The following is a 21199-nucleotide window of genomic DNA, read 5'->3' as shown; positions in this document are numbered from 1 at the left end:
GGGGGAAAAAAAAAAAAAAAAAGAGAGAATGGTTTACAGTTGCCCAGGGAAGGTACAGTGCTCTCTGTATTTTACTCACGGCCATGCTCTGGTTTCTGTATGCTCACTTACTACGCCCAGACCATACCCACTACATCCTTCCAACCAAGTCTGCTCACCTGGATCCAAATCTTTGACTCCCTCTTGATGGTTCATTCCCCAAACCTCTCATGGGTTTGGCTTGTTGCTCAGTGCTACCACCCCAGCCTCTGCCCTTGAACCCATGACCCTCTCTATCCTATAGCATTCCTGAGGGGCTCCAAGTGTTGTCAAGCCCAGATTGTAGTCAGATGCTTAGATACCAGCACCCTTGAAGACATGGCCTCCTGCACTGCACCAGGCACACGCCCAGACAGGCCACCTCCCTGATGAACAGCAGTGTAAATACATGCACTGAAAGCTTTGGCTTCTAATCTGCTATTCAAGCATATACATAGTCATGACTTTCCAAATACAGAAAGCTCCGAATCAAATAAACATCTAGGAAAAAAGTACACACATTTCCCCCACGATTCCAACTTGTACCGTCTCTTAAGGGAGGAACTATTGAATGTTAAGCAGTTTCTTATGAACATTAAGTTTCTTCATTACTGACATCTGTTTTCCATTCATTCCTGTTAGTTTCTCTGATTAAAGCATCATTTCAGAGCCAATTTCTCAGTATTGGTTGAAAATAAAGTTCAGAATCCAGTGAAATTTGATGCAAATGAAAGGAAATAGATCACTTATTTTAGGCATACTTTTTAAAAGTCACCAAGACCTGGAGAGACTGACCCAGGAAACAAATGTTATAAAGTTCAGTATAAGACAAGAGGAGAATGGCCCATAGGAGCTGGTCTTGGGAGTTACCCTGGAGCCCGGCAGTGAAGAACATTCTAGTCAGAGGGTACACAGTGGGGAATGTAGGAAATATCAAAAGTTCACCAACACTGGAGTTTACTACCTCACGCGGTACTGGGAGGACTAAATTACAGTACTAAGTAAAATATTTATCTCAGTAAAAATAAATTGTATGCTGTATTCAATACAGCTTTTTTCTGGATATTATGATTTTTGACATCTTTAAAAAAAGCACCCAAACAAACAAAACAAAAACAAAAAAACCTTCCTGGTTGGGGAGACAGTAGCCAATTGTCAGAGACAGCAAAGAGTAGCAATTGTTAGAGACAGGACTGGAGCATGACTTTAATGCAAAATAACCAATCCAGAGCCCTACCTCCTCTGTCTGGCCAGTACTGAAACTGAGAGGAGGCTCTGTGGGACACCCAGGCATGGAGGCCTTTTTTGTCCCCCATTTCTTGTAGGCAAGACTCCAGCCTCCAAGACCTTCCCTGAGTTCCAAAGAGTGGATTCGAACTGTTTCTAATCAAGGGAAAAGCAGCCAAGAAACCACCTGAGGCAAGATTAAAGGGACCAAAAAAGCTCAAGATTAGGAGACTGAACACCTGAGATGAGATTAAGGGAGTGCAAGCCCTTCACACATCCTCATCTTGTCAGCAACCTCCCCCCTGAGCTATTGCTGTAAAACTTCTCATCAAATCCTCCAGGGTTGGGACACATAGTTTTTTGAGGCAGGAGCCTGCTGTGGCCCCCTTTGCCTGGCAAAGCAATAAAGCTATCTTCTTCTACTTCACCCAGAACTCTGTCTCTCAGATTCGTTCTGGCACCAGTGCAGAGAACCTGAGCTTTCGGCGTCAATACAACCCCAGGAAGCAAGATTCCTCTTCCTGGATCATCCCAGGGCCAGGTACCAGGCAACTAGGGACCACCCCTATAGCTTAGAGCCCCCCAGAACCACTCGAACCCGCCAACCCTAAACTGCTTACCCTGCCCTGCCTTGTCTTTCCCTCAGAAATCCCAAGAAAGGCCGTGACCTGAGCTCTCAGCCCCTCCTGTCGTCTGCTCCTGACCACCTTGGTGTCTTTCCAGGTGCCCTGCGTGGCATGTCCTGCCCCCTGGCTCCAGAACCTGAGAGTTTATAATCAACTTTGTTCCCTGAGCCTCTCCTCTGTCTCCTCTTGCGGCCCCACCCAACTGACCATCTCATAAAAGAATACAAAGAATATAAAACAGACCCATCATTATTATTAGTTATAAGGAAAGATATTTTCCCAAAAACCCCTTTATAGCAAAATTCCTCCGGAGTCGTCTGTTCCCATCCTGGCTCCAATCTTTTTTTTTTAATTTTTTAATTTGCGGTACACGGGCCTCTCACTTTCGAGGCCTCTCCCGTTGCGGACGCGCAGGCTCAGCGGCCATGGCTCACGGGCCCAAGCCACTCCGCGGCATGTGGGATCTTCCCGGACTGGGGCACGAACCCGTGTCCCCTGCATCGGCAGGCAGACTCTCAACCACTGCTCCACCAGGGAAGCCCCTGGCTCCAATCTTGAACCTACTCCTCTAATTCACATCCCCCTCCCTGTCAAAATTCTCCTTGTTGAGGTCCCCATGAACCGCACATTTGCTAAATTCTATACTCAGTCCTTCATCTTTACCGTCCTTGACTTTCAGTCGCGTTCCCTGCAGCTCACGCTGCCTCCTCTTCTGTGCATGGCTCCCCAGACACCACTCTCCTGGTTTTCCTTCTCCCTCGCTGGCTGGACCTCTCCATCTCCTTGCTAGTTCTTACACCCCAGCCTCTAAATCTTGGAGCCCCCAAGCTCAGTGCTCAGCCCCCTTTTCTTTGCCAACACTCATTCTCTCAGTCATCTCAAGACTTTAAATTCTATCATATAGCTATCGTATGTAGAACTGAGCAGTCTCCAACTTTTATCTCCAGTCTGGGCTTCTTTCAGACTAAATGTGCAACTACCAACTTAACACCCACTTTTGCATATCACATAAGACAGCTCGCATTTTTAATAGATTTATTGAAGTATAATTTGCATATCATAAAATTCACTCATTGTAAGTATATGATTCAATGATTTTTAGTAAATTTGTAGACCTGTGCAACCATCACCACCATCCAGTTTTCGAACATTTTCATCACCCCAAAAAGTTCCTTTTTGCCTGTTTGCAGCCACTCCCACCCCCAGCCCTAGACAAACACTGATTTGTTTTATATTCCTATAAATAGGCCTTTTCTAGACATTTCATGTGAATAGAACCATATAATATGCAGGGTTTTGTGTCTGACTTCTTTCACTTAGCATGTTTTTGAGATTTATAAGCATTGTAGCATATATCCACATTTTCTTCCTTTTTACTGCTGAATTATATTCCATCATATGGGTATACTACATTTTATTTATTCATTCACCTGTTGATGAATATTTGGATTATTTCCAGTTTGGGGATATTATAAATAATGCTTCTATGAACTGGGCCATATGATAAATGTATATTTAACTTTATAAGAAAGTGATCTGTTTACAAACTGGCTGTATCATTTTACTTTCCCACCAACAGTTTGTGAGAGTTCCAGTTTCTCACTTCCTTGCCAACAAATGATATTATCTGTCTTCAATTTTAGCCTTTCTAATGTGTATACAGTGGTATTTTGTTGTGCTTTTAACTTGTATTTCCCTAGTGATTAATGATAAGGAGTATTTTTTCATATGCTTATTAGCCTTTTGTATATCATCTTAGTAAAATGTCTTGTTTAAATTTTTATACATTATTAATTGGATTTTTTGTCTTACTGTGGAATTGTAAGAGTTCTTTATATATTCTGGATACAAGTACTTTAACAGGTATATAATTTGCAAATATTTTTTCCAAGTAAATGTCTAATCTTTTTATTTTCTTAATGATGTCTTTTGAAGTACAAAAGTTTTTAATCTTGGTGGAGTCAAATTTATCACTTTTCTTCTATTATGGATTGTATCTAAAAATTCTTTGCCCAACCCAAGGTCATGAACATTTTCTCCTATATTTTTCTTCTGGAAGTTTTCTAACTCTTACATTTAGCTAGGTCCATGATCTATTTTGAGACAACCCAAATTTTACTCAACTGAAACTAGGCTTCTGATCTCCTTCTTCCAGCCCTAACCTGTTTCTCCTACAAAAATCTTCCAATTTCAGAAACTTTACATACCATTACTCTTCTTGGAAGTTTGCAGAGCTTGTTAAAGGATGTCATGAGGGTGGGGAAATCCTTGTCATCCCCATTTTACTGAATAGATATTTCATTTTTTCTGTTGCTTGGGTCAGAAACTTATGGTCATCCTTAACTCCTTTCTTTCTGTCTACCCACATCCAGTCTATCAATAAGTCCTGTTTGCTCTACGTCAGAATAGATCGAAAGTATGACCATTTCTCACTTCCTCCCCTACTACCATCCTGATCCAGGCTGCCTTCAACTCTTATCTAAAGTGTTGCAATTATTTTAAAAAGTGTTGCCATAGCCTCCTAACTGATGTCCCTTCTCCTATTCTCACCCCCCATTCTCACCCCAGCAGCCAGAGTGGCCTTATAAAAGTAAGGTCACGTTACTCTGCTGTTCAAATCCTCCAATGGTTCTCAATTGACTCAGAGTTAAAGTCAAATTCTGCAGAATGACCTGCACAGTTTGTCTCCTCCTTATCTCTATGACCTGCTATCCTATATTCCATCTCCTACCCCTCATGTTTCCCCTTACCGCTCTGGTCTTGCATTAGGATGGCCATGTCGCAGAGTCTTTGCACCAGATATGACTTACAGCTAAAATGCTCATCCCCCCAGCTACCCACCTGGCTTGACCCCTCATTTCCTTCCCCTGATCCAATGTCATCTTGAAGGTCTTGCTTGGCCACTCCAAACTACAATACACCCCTTCCTCCTGGCCCTCCTTATCCCCAAGCCAGCTTTGTTTCTCTCCATATACCTACCACCATCTGACATACTCCACATACTACTTCACTCCAGGAAGGTGGGGATATTTGTTTTGTTCACTCTTATATCCCTACTGCCTTGTACACATAATAGGTGCTCAGTAAAGATTTCTTAGTGGAATGCTTGAACTAGATTCTCTAACCTAGCACTTCCAAGAGTGGGTTGGGTAGAACATGTACCAGTATCCTGTTAGAGATTAACTCCCGCAAAAATATTCCAAGCTCAGAAGCTTTACCTATTATTTCCTCTCTTAAAAGTTTGAAAAGCTTGTTCTGAGACCACACACAGTTACCCTGGCATCTCCCAGGCAGTACCTGGCCCTCCTGAATGCTGTTGATGTTTTTTCCACTCTGCCCAAGGCAATGTGGAAGGCTCAACCTGAGGCAAAATTGTCATGTCAAAGTGTATCTACAATGTTCTTTACCACTGTTCATTGTCTCAGTTCTGTTGGAAGCCCCCTTGCCCCATGCCATCACCATGATGATGCCGGAGCACAGGGACAAATGGCTGGGCTGGCCATGCCCAGTCTTGCCCAGACTGATGGTCCCTGTCTCAGGTGGCTCCAGCTGCTATAACGAAATACTGTAGACTGATGGCTTGAACAGCAGACATTGAGTTCTCATGGTTCTAGAGGCTGGGAGTCCAAATCAAGGTGCAGGATGATTCAATTCCTAGTGAGAGACTTTTCCTGGATGGCCGATGGCCCTTCTCACTGTGTCCTCATGTGACGGAGAGAGAGAGAGAGAGAGAGAGAGCGAGAGAGAGAGAGAGAGAGAGCGAGAGAGAGAGAGAGAGAGCGAGAGAGAGAGAGAGAGAGCGAGAGAGAGAGAGAGAGAGAGAGCGAGAGAGAGAGAGCAAGAGCGAGCTCTGGTCTCTCTTCCTCTTCTTATAGGGACACTAATCACATCATGGGGACCCCACTCTCAGTGACCTCATCTAAACCTATTTACCTCCCAAAGGTCCCACCTCCAAATACCATCACACTGGGGGTTAGGGCTTCAACATGAGAAGTTGTGGAGGATGAAAACATTCAGACCATAATAATCTTCAAGCCTGGGAGGTGGGCTGAAGCACAAAGAAGCAGGAAAGGGCAGCAGGCAGAGCCAAAATCCTGAGGTCCAAGCCCCCCTGAGTGAGAAGGAGACTTATATGCCAGAATAAGACCCTGAGTTTTCAGTTAATATAAAATAAAAATGTTAATGGGACTATGAAAGAAAGAACCAGAAAAGAAGAAATTGACCAAAGAAATCGCTGCAGACCCTCAGCACAGATGAGCTCTCAGCAGCACTAGGGCTGGAACCCAGGGCAGAGCCTGCAGTTCTCAGCCTGTTTTGACCTCCATTTTGTGTAGTAAAATTTCCACAAATGATACTCATCCATTTAATGAAATTAGAAAATCTGGAGAAGGAAATAGAAGAAAGTAATCACTCACATTCTTATGCCCTAGGGACAGCCAGCAGTAACCTCAGGCCATTTTCAAATGCTGAGTTTTTCCTGCCTGACTGCTGAAGAAGTCATGTGTTGATAGAGGTTTGCTAAGGCTGAAAGGGTATCCCAAGCTCTTACATCCAAGTGAAGTAGGTTAGAAGTTGGGGACAGTCCAACTGATTGTCTCACTCATTACGTTTTTCCTCTCAAGCCTTTAAGATTATTACCTCTGCTCCTCTCCAAGTTTTCCTACTGAAGTCAAGCTGGCTTCCATCCTATGCTCTCCTTACCCCTCAACTCCATATTTACATTCTATCCCTGGAATTTTACAACAGTGGGAAATTATTTATCATGGGAGGAGAGAGGCAAGAGTGAAAAGCCAGTTCAGGCCAGTGTAATCCCAGCCCTTTTGTCCATGATCACTATAAGAATGATGCTTATATGTAACTTGCCATCAAGAGTCTTTATTATGCTTTTAAACATTTACAAAAGATTTTATTGATGTCATATTGTTAATATTAATGTTTTAAAATAAAACTCTTATGTCACTTTTAAAGCATCCAAAGGAATATAAATGGCATAGTGATTTGAGAACCACCATCATCTGTTTCAAAATAATAAACAAAATCTCCCTGAACAGTTAGAATTTCACATCATTCCCTTTTCTTCTCCAACTCCTTCATTCCATTTCCCCCACAGAATTTTAAATAACATATTACTATGTTAAAAAATCTTTTATTGAGATTGGTTCAAGATGGTGGAGTAGAAGGACGTGCACTCACTCCCTCTTGTGAGAGTGCTGGAATCACAACTAACTGCTGAACAGTCATCAACAAGAAGACACTAGAACTTACCAAAAAATATACCCCACATCCAAAGACAAAGGAGAAGCTGCAATGAGATGGAAGGAGGGGCGCAATCACAATAAAATCATATCCCATAACCACTGGGTGGGTGACTCACAAAGTGGAGCACAATTATACCACAGAAGACCACCCACTGGAGTGAAGGTTCTGAGCCCCACATTAGGCTTCCCAATCTCGGGGTCCAGCAACAGGAGCAGGAATTCCAGAGAATCATACTTTGAAGGCTAGTGGGATTTGACTGCAGGACTTCAACAGCACTGGGAGAAACAGAGACTCCACTCTTGGAGGGCACACATAAAGTACTGTGCACATTGGGACCCAGGGGAAGGAGCAGTGACCCCATAGGAGACTGAACCAGACCTATCTGCTAGTGTTGGAGGGTCTCCTGCAGAGGTGGAGGGTGGCTGTGGCTCACCGTGAGGACAAGGACACTGGCAGAAGAAGTTCTGGGAAGTACTCCTTGGTGTGAGCCCTCCCAGAGTCCACCATTAACCCCACCAAAGAGCCTGGGTAGGGTCCAGTGCTGGGTTGCTTCAGGCCAAACAACCAACAGGGAGGGAACCCAGCCCCACCCATCAGCAGACAAGCAGATTAAAGTTTTACTGAGTTCTGCCCACCAGAGCAACACCCAGCTCTACCCACCACCAGTCCCTCCCATCAGGAAGTTCACACAAGCCTCTTAGATAGCCTCATCCACCAGAGGGCACACAGCAGAAGCAGGAAAAACTACAATCCTGCAGCCTGTTGAATGAAAACCACTTTCACAGAAAGATAGACAAAATGAAAAGGCAGAGGACTTTGTACCAGATAAAGGAACAAGATAAAACCCCAGAAAAACAACTAAATGAAGTAGAGATAGGCAACCTTCCAGAAAAAGAATTCAGAATAATCATAGTAAAGATGATCCAAGACCTCAGAAAAAGAATGGAGGCAAAGATCGAGAGGATGCAAGAAATGTTTAACACAGACCTAGAAGAATTAAAGAACAAACACCTAGAAGAATTAAAGAACAAACAAACAGAGATGAACAATACAATAACTGAAATGAAAAATACACTAGAAGGAATCAATAGCAGAATAACTGAGGCAGAAGAATGGATAATTGCCCTAGAAGAAAGAATGGTGGAATACATTGCTGCAGAAGAGAATAAAGAAAAAAGAATGAAAAGAAATGAAGACAGCTTAAGAGACATCTGGGACAACATTAAATGCACCAACATTCACATTATAGGGGTCCCAGAAGGAGAAGAGAGAGAGAAAGTACCCAAGAAAGTATTTGAAGAGATTAAAGTCAAAAACTCCCTAACATGGGAAAGGAAATAGCCACCCAAGTCCAAGAAGCACAGAGAGTCCCAGGCAGGAGAAACATGCCGAGACACATAGTTATCAAATTGACAAAAATTAAGACAAAAAAAATTATTAAAAGCAACAAGGGAAAAACAACAAATAACATACAAGGGAACTCCCTTATGGTTAACAGCTGATTTTTCAGTGGAAACTTTACAAGCCAGAAGGGAGTGGCACAATATATTTAAAGTGATGAAAGGGAGGAAACTACAACCCAGATTACTCTACCCAGCAAGGATCTCATTCAGATTTGATGGAGAAATCAAAAGCTTTACAGATAAGCAAAAGCTAAGAGAATTCAGCACCACCAAACCAGCTCTACAACAAATGCTAAAGGAACTTCTCTACCTGGGAAACACAAGAAAAGAAAAAGACCTACAAAAACAAACCCAAAACAATTAATAAAATGGAAATAGGAACATACATATCTATAACTACCTTGAACGTGAATGGATTAAATGCTCCAACCAGAAGACACAGGCTTGCTGAAGGGATACAAAAACAAGACCCATATATATGCTGTCTGCAAGAGACCCACTTCAGGCCTAGAAACATATACAGACTGAAAGTGAGGGGATGGAAAAAGATACGCCATGAAATGGAAATCAAAAGAAAGCTGGAGTAGCAATACTCATGTCAGATAAAATAGACTTTAAAATAAAGAATGTTATAAGAGAGAAGAAAGGACATGACATAATGATCAAGGGATCAATCCAAGAAGAAGATATAACAATTATAAATATATATGCCCCCAACATAGGAGCACCTCAACACATAAGGCAAATGCTAACAGCTATAAAAGAGGAAATCAACAGTAACACAATAATAGCGAGGGACTTTAACACCTCACTTACACCAATGGACAGATCATCCAGACAGAAAATTAATAAGGAAACACAAACTTTAAATGACACAATAGACCAGACAGATTTAATTGATATTTATAGGACATTCCATCCAAAAACAGGAGATTACACTTTCTTCTCAAGTGCACATGGAACATTCTCCAGGATAGATCACATCACGGGTCACAAATCAAGCCTCAGTAAAGTTAAGGAAATTGAAATCAAATCAAGCATCTATTCCGACCACAACACTATGAGATTAGAAATCATTACAGGGAAAAAAAACGTAAAAAGCACAAACACATGGAGGCTAAACAATACGTTACTAAATAAGCAAGAGATCACTGAAGAACTCAAAGAAGAACTCAAAAAATACCTAGAGACAAAATGATAATGAAAACACGAAAATCCAAAACCTATGGGACACAGCAAAAGCAGTTCTAAGATGGAAGTTTATAGTAATATAATCCTACCTCAAGGAACAAGAAAAATCTCAAATAAACAATCTAACCTTACACCTGAAAGAAGTAGAGAAAGAAGAACAAACAAAACCCAAAGTTAGTAGAAGGAAAGAAATCATAAAGATCAGAGTAGAAATAAATGAAATAGAAACAAGGAAAACAATAGCAAAGATCAATAAAACTAAAAGCTGGTTCTTTGAGAAAATAAACAAAATTGATAAACCTTTAGCCAAACTCACCAAGAAAAAGAGGGAGAGGACTCAAATCAATAAAATTAGAAAAGAAAAAGAAGTTACAACGGACACCGCAGAAATACAAAGCATCCTAAGAGACTACTACAAGCAACTCTTTGCCAATAAAATGGACAACCTGGAAGAAATGGACAAATTCTTAGAAACACATAACCTTCCAAGACTGAACCAGGAAGAAATAGAAAATATGAACAGACCAATCACAAGTAATTAAATTGAAACTGTGATTTAAAATCTTCCAATAAACAAAAGTCCAGGACCACATGGCTTCAGAGGTGAATTCTATCAAACATTTACATAAGAGTTAACACCCATCCTTCTCAAACTCTTCCAAAAAATTTCAGAGGAAGGAACAATCCCAAACTCATTCTATGAGGCCACCATCACGCTCATACCAAAACCAGACAGAGATACTACAAAAACGAATATTACAGACCAGTATCACTGATGAACATAGATGCAAAACTCCTCAACAAAATACTAGCAAACAGAATCCAACACACATAAAAAGGATCATACACCATGATTATGTAGGATTTGTCCCAGAGTTGCCAGGCTTCTTCAATATACACAAATCAATCAATGTGATACACCATATTAACAAACTGAAGAATAAAAACCATATGATCATCTCAATAGATGCAGAAAAAGCTTTTGACAAAATTCAACACCCATTTATGATAAAAACTCTCCAGAAAGTGCGCATAGAGGGAACCTACTTCAACATAGTAAAGGCCATATATGACAAACCCACAGCAAAACATCATTCTCAATGGTGAAAAACTGAAAGCACTTTCTCTAAGATCTGGAACAAGACAAAGATGTCCACTCTTGCCACTATTATTCAAAATAGTTCTGGAAGTCCTAGCCATAGCAATCAGAGAAGAGAAGGAAATAAAAGGAATACAAATTGGAAAAGAAGTAAAACTGTTACTGTTTGCAGATGACATGATACTATACACAGAGAATCCTAAAGATGCCACCAGAAAACTACTAGAGCTAATCAATGAATTTTATAAAGTTGCAGGATACAAAGTTAATGCACAGAAATCTCTTGCATTCATATACACTAACAACGAAATATCAGAAAGAGAAATCAGGGAAACAGTCCATTCACCACTGCAACAAAAGGAATAAAATATCTTGGAATAAACCTACTTAAGGAGGTAAAAGACCTGTACTCAGAAAACTGTAAGACACTGATGAAAGAAATCAAAGACGACACAATCAGATGGAGAGATATACCATGTTCTTGGATTGGAAGAATAAATATTGTGAAAATGACTATATTACCCAAAGTAATCTACAGATTCAATGCAATCCCTATCAAATTACCAATGGCATTTTTTACAGAACTAGAACAAAAAAATCTTAAAATTTGTATGGAGACACAAAATACCTCGAATAGCCAAAGCAATCTTGAGGGAAAAAAACAGAGCCGGAGGAATCAAACTCCCTGACTTCAGACTATACTATAAAGCTATGGTAATCAAGACAGTATGGTACTGGCACAAAAAAAGAAATATAGATCAATGGAACAGGATGGAACCCACAGATAAACCCACACACTACGACAAAGGTGGCAAGGATATACAATGGAGAAAAGACAGTCTCTTCAATAAGTTGTGCTGGAAAAACTGGACAGCTACATGTAAAAGAATGAAATTAGAACACTCCCTAACACCATACACAAAAATAAACTCAAAATGGATTAATGACCGAAATATAAGACTGGACCCTATAAAACTATTAGAGGAAAACATAGGCAGAACATTCTATGACATAAATCACAGCAAGATCTTTTTTGACCCACCTCCTAGAGTAATGGAAATAAAAACATAAATAAACAAATGGGACCAAATGAAACTTAAAAGCTTTTGCACAGCAAAGGAAACTATAAACAAGACAAAAAGACAACCCTCAGAATGGGAGAAAATATTTGCCAACGAATCAATGGACAAAGGATTAACCTCCAAAATATATAGACAGCTCATGCAGCTCAATATTAAAAAAACAAACAACCCAATCAAAAAATGGGCAGAAGACTTAAATAGACATTTCTCCAAAGAAGACATGCAGATGGTCATGAGGCACATTAAAAGCTGCTCAACATCACTAATTAGTAGAGAAATGCAAATCAAAACTACAATGAGGTACCACCTCACACCGATTAGAATGGGAATCATCAGAAAATCTACAAACAACAAATGCTGGAGAGGGTGTGGAGATAAGGGAACCCTCTTGCACTGTTGGTGGGAATGTAAATTGATATAGCCACTATGGAGAACATTATGGAGGTTCCTTAAAAGACTAAAAATAGAATTACCATATGACCCAGCAATCCCACTACTGGGCATATACCCCCAGAAAAAAACATAATTCAAAAAGACACATGCATCCTGGTGTTCATTGAAGAAGTATTTATAATAGCCAGGTCATGGAAGCAGCATAAATTCGTCTGCGCATTGACAGACGAATGGAAAAAGAAGATGTGGTACATATATGCAATGGAATATTCCTCAGCCATAAAAAAGAACGTAATTGGGTCATTTGTAGAGATGTGGATGGACCTGGAGACTGTCACACAGAGTGAAGTAAGTCAGAAAGAGAAAAACAAATATTGTATGTTAAACGCATATACATGGAATCTAGAAAAATGGTACAGATGAACTGGTTTACAAGGCAGAAATGAGACACAGATGTAGAGAACAAACGTATGGACACCAAAGGGGGAAAGTGGTGGTGGTGAGATGAATTGGGAGATTGGGATTGACGTATATGTACAAATATGTATAAAATATATAACTAATAAAAAATAGCTTTTAAAAAAAGTTTTCATTGCTCACCATCTTAACAAATTGAATTTTTGATTGAGTTATTTATTATCAATATCAATAATACACAACTGATGAAGACATAAAGGTACTGTAAAATTTCTTCAATATGTATTAATCATAAGAAGTAAAATAAATAAAAGCTTTTAGAAGCATATTCTTTAACTAGAATAGAAAGGTAGAAGAGTGAGGTAATTAACCAAGAATCATAGGCACACTCACCTATTCGACAATCTGTAATTTCAGATAGTACCAACTCAAATCCAACCAACTCAGTCATTCCTCAGTATCCACAGGCATTGGTTCCAGGACCACTCCCCACCCCACGCCACCCTGTGGATATCAAAATCCATCAATGCTCAGGTCCCTTATGTAAAATGGCATAGAATTTGCATATAACCTACATACATCGTCCTGTATATTTTAAATGATGTTTTGACTATTTATAATACCTAATACAATGTCAATGCTATGTAAATAGTTGCTGGTCTGCAGCAAATTCAAGTCTTGCTTTTTGGAACTTTCTGGAATTCTTTCCAAATATTTTCTATCCATGCCTAGTTGAATCAGCAGATGCAGAACCCATGGACACAGAGGGCTGGCTGAACTGCATTTCAAATTTTATGTCAAGTCCTTGGAAAGCCCTTGTACACCCCAATGTATACAGAGAGCTCTGGTCTGGGCAATGTGATTCACAGAACAAATGGTCTATTAAGACGTGTGGGAATGTCTTCAAAAGCAAGGGAAAGAGGGGAGCACTTCCAGATGGTGGAGTGAAGACTTTGTTTTCTGAGGGGTCACGTATAATGGAAGTGGTTTAAAGAAAAATGGAACATGTCCATCTTGTGATGAAGTCCATAAGGAGAGAGAAATAGGGTGCAGTGAGTATGGGTGACAGGAAAAGTTGACAGCACGGAGAAGATCTGGAAGCAACACGAGGCTCATGAAGCTGTGGGATTCACAGGTTTGCTGAGCAGCCACTGCAGTGCTGCTGCATTTGTAATCCCAGCTGCCTCTGATGAAAAACATCACATGGCCAAGGAAATCCATATTTCATACTAATGGACATTATGTATATATTTTTAATGGAATTTCTTGAAATTCTCTCATTACCCATAAGTTCTTGCATGTCCTCAACTCAAATCTTTAATAATTAAAAAAATTATTTTCATTGCACTCTTGGATACTGTGGAAACTTTATCCATGCCAGGTTTTCTTAGCTGTGTCACAGAGCCTCTTTAGTAAATGTGAAATCACACCCTTTTTCAAGTTTGGCAAATCACTTCTTAGCCCCAGGGCAGGACAAATAGAGTCAGTTTGGGACCACATAGCTGATTAGTCATGTAGTGGAGTAGCTGACAATAAGGGGGAAAAATGTCTTATGAGGATTGTCTTCTTGTTTCTAGCTGTTTAAAGACACTCTGTTTGCCATAGACTACCAACATAAAAATGAAAGTCCCTGAGCCCTAGTAGTTATTATGTCAAAGGGAGTGAATTAGTACACTTGGTTTCCATGGCTATCATGGTAGTAATATCACCTTAAATAGAAAAAAAGTTGTCATCATCTGATTTCAGCCAAATGAGGATTACATTTATTTTGTTTGAAATCCCTCTTTAAGTATAATATCTCTCACACCCTCATGGTTCCTTCATGTGTTTTCCTTCATTGATATAGGGCTACAAGGTGCCAGGTACAAAAGTCACCAACATGGTCCTTGCCCTCAAGCAGGTCACATTCTAGCTGGGAAAACAACATCTCACCACCTAGTTGTACTGATCAGAGTTGGAAATCTTTATGCCCTCCAAATGTCTTTCACTAACACAGAGTTTTGAAAAAATCAGGCAAGAACTACTTTTTACCACTTCAGAAATTTTCGAGTTTTTTAAAACTAATACGTACTAAAGAAGCCCCTTTGGTTTCTTTAGTCAGAAGAGATAGTGTTTAAATAAAATATCTTGTCTCTCTTTTAAAGAATAATTCATAAAATTATTCTGATGATGGGCTTCCCTGGTGGCGCAGTGGTTGAGAGTCCGCCTGCCGATGCAGGGGACGCGGGTTCGTGCCCCGGTCTGGGAGGATCCCACATGCCGCGGAGCGGCTGGGCCCGTGAGCCATGGCCGCTGAGCCTGCGCGTCCGGAGCCTGTGCTCCGCAATGGGAGAGGCCACAACAGTGAGAGGCCCGCGTATCACACACACACACACAAAAAAAAAAAAAAAAAAAAAATTATTCTGATGAGCTCCATGTACGCAATAGCTATTTTAAGTCAATTTGAAAAACTAGATTTCTTTTTTAAAAAGCGGGGGGGTGGGGGGAAGGGGAGTAAATAAACAAGATTTTTTTTCACGTTCAAAGGCATGCCTCGTTAACTAAGAAAGGGCAGCTCTCCGGGTTGGGTGGGGGGCAGAAGCAAAGAGAGTGATCAGCCAGAGAACAGGATGGGAAAGCCCCAGGGGGTCCAGTCTAGAAGCCCTTCTTTATCGGCCTAGGTGGTCCACACACACTTAGTGACACTTACCTGTGCCCACCCTTTGTGGCTGAAAACCATAGAACCTGGGAGAGGAAGGAGGTACTAATCAAATAACCACACAAATATATAAATTCAAAATGTGACAAAACGCGATACAGGAAACGTCTTGGGACTTTGACATGGGGATAGGGTCTACCATGGGTAGATGATCTTTAAAATAGGAAATAATGACTTCATTTTTTACGTGAGCTGAAAAACAATGCCAAAGGCCTTTTTATCGAGCTAATGGAGATTCTTCTAAAGAACTTGAACCTCAGTCCACGCATGCAAGACTGTGATCTTCACTACAATTATTTTATGCTTTCCTACAGGCACTGAGGAAATGGCATGATTGGTGCCTGATAAAGTAGGATTTTGCATCTCTCTGTCACACAAAAGGAAGGAAGCCCAGCCTCAGCACTGAGTGGCCAAGTTGCAGAAATAGCTCCGAAGCCCAGGATCGCTTTTCTGCGTAAGCGGAGGCCGAAGGGCCAGCACAGCGGCCTCTGCCTGTCATCGCTTCCTCTCTCTGCCACGATTCCTTCCACCGGCTAATAAATCATCTTGCCTTCTCTTTTTCTTTCATTTGTTAGCCTTCGTCCCTTAACAGTGCCAATGGCTACAGGGTCAGAAGCCTCCTCTCTCTGCACTCTCTCCCTCGGGAAAGGTTTTCTCAAAACGTTAACATCACCACGGTAGAAACGCTTCCTAAGTCTTCATCTTGGGGCCTGGACCCCTTCCCAGAATTCAGGTGCAGGACAAGCACACATTTCCATATCCTGCCAGCACCTCAGACTCATTCCAGCTGCAAAGTGATCCCCTTCAGTATCTCCCAGACTGGCTTCCCTCCTCTTTTCTCTTTCTCAGGAACCCCAAACCCCTACTCACCTCAGTCAAAACCTCAGACACCTTCACCTCCTCTTTCTTGCTCTAAACTGGGGGTCCTCCAACTTGAGTGTGTCTTTAAATCACCCAGATGGTGGCACCACCTCCAGGTTCTGCTTCACTGAGTCAGTATGGGGCCTCGCCTGAGGGTCTGACTGTCCACCAAGTGCCCAGAAAATGCTGCTACTGCTCGGAGAACTAGTGCCCTACCTCGCCATCGTCACTAGGGACAACTCTATCATTTTTCTTGTGGCGTCTTTGCAATTATTCCCACAGACTCCCTCTTTATTATCTCACCAGGGTATCCCAGCTGGGGTCCCTGGTGCCTCCACCCCAACCATGCTGTACCTGCAGACCCAGGAGCAGCTTCAGAAAATGCTACATCACTTCCTCCCTCTCTCCACATCCTTCAAGACATCCCCACCGCATGGAGAATATATTCCGGACCCCTTCATGTGACATCAGAGGCTCCCCACGACTTGACCCCAAACTCCTTCTGCAATCTTATCTTCTACTTCATCCCAGCAGAGCCTCTCTGCTCCAAGCATAACATTCTGTTCCCCCAAATGCTTTGTTCTATTTCCACCTCTTTCATAATGGTGTAGAGCATCTGGGACCAAATCCCATTCCACTTCCTAGGTGTGCAATCGTCATGCCAGTCAGTTATCACAGAGGGCCTCAGAGTCTTCATCTTCAAGGTGCCAGGTGATCCCTCCTAGCAGGGATGGCATAAGATTGACGGGAAGATGCATTCAACACATTATCACGGAGCCCGACACAAAATAGCTGAACAACATTTCATGATATTTATATATAGGTTTAATAATATGTACAAAATATGTGTTGTCTGTATGAGATAGCCGGGGGCTATAGAACCTCTCATAGAAAAGGTTTCTGACTGAAGTTATCAGTGCTGCTGAAAGTTGAACTCCGAAATCAATAGCCATCCATTCATCCGACAAGCCTGTTTCTCAAATCAACAAATTCGAGAACCTCTTCCCAATGGTAATTGAATTGGTAAGTGTGTCTGTGCCTTGAATAGTCAAATGTCATTTGTTTTATTCTTAGTTAAGTCGATGTAACAGCCTTGATAGGACCGAGGTTTTCACTGTCCGTCTTAAAGAAGCCAAGACATGTCCTTATTACATCAAATGGACGGTTATCAGCATTATCTCATGATTGCTTACGTGAAGTTCTAAATTTGCAAAATAAAATTACATTCTCTTGCTATTTTTCAATCTAATCTTCCCTTTGGAAAAAAAAAAAAATGTTTTAAAGTAATTTTCTTGTATTGTTTTAGGCTTACCTCCAATTCCTTCAGCTTCCAGAACAGGCTTTGCAGAATTTTCCATGAGAGAACGCATGAGGGAGAAATTACAAGCTGCAAGGGTGAGAGAAACCACAGGAATATTTTGTTTGGTGCTGATTGCAATGCTTCTGGTCTTGTCTAGCTTGCTTTGTTTGCTCAAAACTGCATGGATTTGAATACCGTTAAATTTCATGTTCCGTTTTTCATGTTCTAAATGTTAATGCAGTATTTAATATTGGCACAGATGAAAATTATACTTAAGAAGAATTTAACATCCTTTTTCTAAATCATTGTTCTTATCTCTTAAAGAAGTATAACGTGTATTTTTTACTGATTTATTTTCTCCTAAGATGGTGACCAAGATTTTCATAGCATCACTGACATGATGTAGCAATAATTTTCTGTTCGACTTTTTAGTCCAAGGCAGAAAGTGCGTTGCTGCAGGAAATTCCCACACCTCGGCCCAGGCGCTTACGACGTCCCAGTGAGAAAGAACTGGAGACTGAATTTGGCACAGAGGTGAGAAATGGGCCATCCCTACTTTGTGACCAAGGACAGTGAAGCAGAATATAAATTTTCCAGCAAAAGTACTAGAACAGAGCTATGCACAGAGGAGGTGTTAAATGCTTATTATTAATAATAATAGCTATTATTTATAGAGTGCTACTCGGTGCCAGGCATTTTGCCAAGTCTGCCCCATGTTATCACATGCCCTTATCCCAACAAACCTATGAGGTGGGTCCTATTTTTTCCATTCACATTTGATATATGAGGTTCAGAGGGGCTGCAAAGCTATCCCCAGGTCACAGAGCATGTACGTGGAGGAGTCAGGATTTGACCCCAGCTCTATCTCATTCCCAGTCTGTTTCAAGGGTCAGTGTTGCTGGGTCCATGGATCTTGCTGGGAAACAGAGAAAGAGATGAGAATAGAATCTGATCGTGGGGGCCTTGAGTGTTACACTAAGGAGCACTGATGGTTTTTCATAAGCAGTGGAAAGCAATTGACAATAGGAGCAGGAGGTAGTTTGAATGCACTGGGTTGATTTTTGTTTGAATCTGAGATGCTGGTGAGGCATCACAGCATGTGTTCCTCTGGAGATGCACATAGAGGAAGGGACCTCGGCCTGGAGAAACAGATTTTGGAAGCATTTCTACTGTGGTCAGTTTTGAAGTTTTGAGAGTGCTTTTGCTGCCTGAGGGAAAGAAGACTGAATGAAGACAGTCTTACACTTGGGGAAAAACTGACAGTAAAAGCCCATGAAGCAGAGTGGAAGCCAGTAAAAGATAGAAAGACCTAGAAGAGATGTTGCTGAAGGACAAGCATGTAAGAGGGCAAAAGAAAGAACAGAGCAAATGGCTCAATGAAGTGTTTGCAAGTCTAATCCAATGGTTTGTTGTTGATGATGATGGTTTTGGTTGTTTTCAAAGTCTATGCTTTAGGGATATTTCTGAAACACAACCACTGATTTCTTAGATGATGCCTTTTCTTTTTCTATGATGAGATGCTACAAATTTTTACCTATATTCATCCCAAACAAGCCAGAGATTGCATGATTACAAGGAAAGTTGCAGCTGTCCTCATAGGTTGTTGGAACACTCAGTCAGTCCCCTAAAAAGGCTTTATGACAATTTGCTATTCCATTCTACTGAGGACACATTTCTTTTTTTTTTGTGGTACACGGGCCTCTCACTGTTGTGGCCTCTCCTGTTGTGGGGCACAGGCTCAGCGGCCATGGCACATGGCCCCAGCTGCTCCACAGCATGTGGGATCTTCCCAGACCAGGGCACGAACCCGTGTCCTCTGAATCGGCAGGTGGACTCTCAACCACTGCACCACCAGGGAAGCCCAAGGACACATTTCTTGTTCTTTAATTCCAATTTATCTTCTTCCGTAAGAGCCATAATTCTACTATATTTGTGGAAAATAAAGAAAAAGTCCCTGAAATCCCATCATGATGACACAAACACTTTGATTTTCAGCAGGTGTGTGAGTCTTGGCTTCTGGTCAAGTGGGCTAAGTGATAGGGGGGTCTGGTCTCCTATATCCGGCCTTGTCTGTACCTTCTGATGGATAATCATTTCACACAGTCATGTAGTTCTCACTTGTCCATGGGCCATGAATATGATATCCAAATCAAGTTGGAAGTTTTAGAAGTAAAAATGTACTCCCTTGGCCCATAGGGTATTTCTTTCTCCTTGTGAGCAGGACCTTGACCTGTATGTCTGTCATAGTCTATCTCCCCTAAGAGCCATTCTGTGGATTTGAGGCAAACATCAACTGCCTCGCCCTTAGACCTGTTCTCAGGTTGCTGATGGAACATACCATTCACAAGCACATTTCTTCATGTATACACCTCAACCCAGAAGGAATATCTAAAAAGTGGTCCATTTATATCCTATTGAGCAAAGAGCAAAGCACACGAAGAACCCAGATGCTGGACCTCAGCTGCCCAGCATTCAGTGCTGGCAATCTCACACACTAGTTGTGTGACCTTGGACATGTAACTCATCTACTCTCTGGACCCCACTTTCCACCTCTATAAAATAGGGATACTACTAGAACCCAATTCTTGGTATTGTTTTGAGGATTAAATGATCTCATACACGCTACAGTGTTTCAGACAGCACCTGGCACATGGTAAGCCCTCTCTCTGTAAGTGTTAGCTAGTGTTAGAGGCTGTAGGGTCAGAGTGAAAAGGAGAAACCAGTTGGGAATATGGTGGAGAATCCAAATTATCAACACAAACCTGTGCTTAACTCTTGTTTGCATTTCTATTTACTTTATACTCAGCAGACTTGAGATAAGAGAACAAACACAAATCTCCAAGAACATGTCAACATCAAAGTGGAAATAACACAGAACTTTTGACTACTTGGTCTCCACTAGACACGACCATAATGTCTGTATTTTCTGGGCCTGGTTCTCTGTCCCAGGTGACCCAAGTTCTGATCCCTTGACACACTCTACCTGTTGCCCAGCCAGCATCTACAGGAGACTCCTTCCTGCCAGGTGCCCACTGGGCTCTGAATACACAGGGATGTCAGTCACAGCCTACTCTCAAGGATCCCAGTAGGGATGACAGGCAGGTTATCAGACAATGGAAGTACAGGATGATTAATATCTGTGGTGGGTGCTATTAGGTACTCATAGAAAGGGCACTTGGTTCCAGCCTTGGAGTCAGGTTAGGTAAAATTTGAGGAGTCTTGGCTTAGGCAATGGTTTCTTATCTCTGACTCTGAAACACAAGTGGCAAAAGAATAAATCGATACACTGGACTTCATCAAAATTAAGCATTTCTGAGCTTCAAAGAAACCATCAAGAAAGTAAAAAGACAACACACAGAATGGGAGAAATTATTTGGAAATCATATATCTTGATTAATATCATGACTGATATCAAGAATGTATAAAAATCTGAGGTATCTGCAAGACAATCCAGATTAGGATGTCTTTTAAGGAACTAAAAACATTGATTAGCAGTTTAGAAGAGAGATCAGGGCTAGAACTAGTATATTTTGTAATTATGGTACGGTAAAAGTAATGAGACTTGATATCGCCTAGTTGAAGCTAGAAGAGGGCCATAGAGCCTTCTTGGATGATACAACAAATT

At 41.3% G+C, this 21199-nt stretch overlaps 1 protein-coding gene across 4 annotated transcripts in view; it reads left to right on the top strand.

The window, feature by feature from the left end:
• CC2D2A (coiled-coil and C2 domain containing 2A) overlaps nt 1-21199 on the top strand; it is a 136590-nt gene that overhangs the window by 17204 nt on the left and 98187 nt on the right. For all 4 annotated transcript variants that reach the window (XM_067036370.1, XM_067036369.1, XM_067036372.1 and 1 more), the window contains 2 exons: nt 17581-17669; nt 18007-18108. In XM_067036370.1, coding sequence (XP_066892471.1) covers nt 17581-17669; nt 18007-18108 — 191 coding nt within the window. The remainder of the gene's footprint in view (nt 1-17580; nt 17670-18006; nt 18109-21199) is intronic.

Source organism: Kogia breviceps, chromosome 6, assembly GCF_026419965.1.
Source record: "Kogia breviceps isolate mKogBre1 chromosome 6, mKogBre1 haplotype 1, whole genome shotgun sequence".
Classification (NCBI taxonomy): Eukaryota; Metazoa; Chordata; class Mammalia; order Artiodactyla; family Physeteridae; genus Kogia; species Kogia breviceps.
The sequence above is the reverse complement of the archived record's forward strand: the minus strand, read 5'-3'. Positions and strand labels throughout refer to the sequence as shown.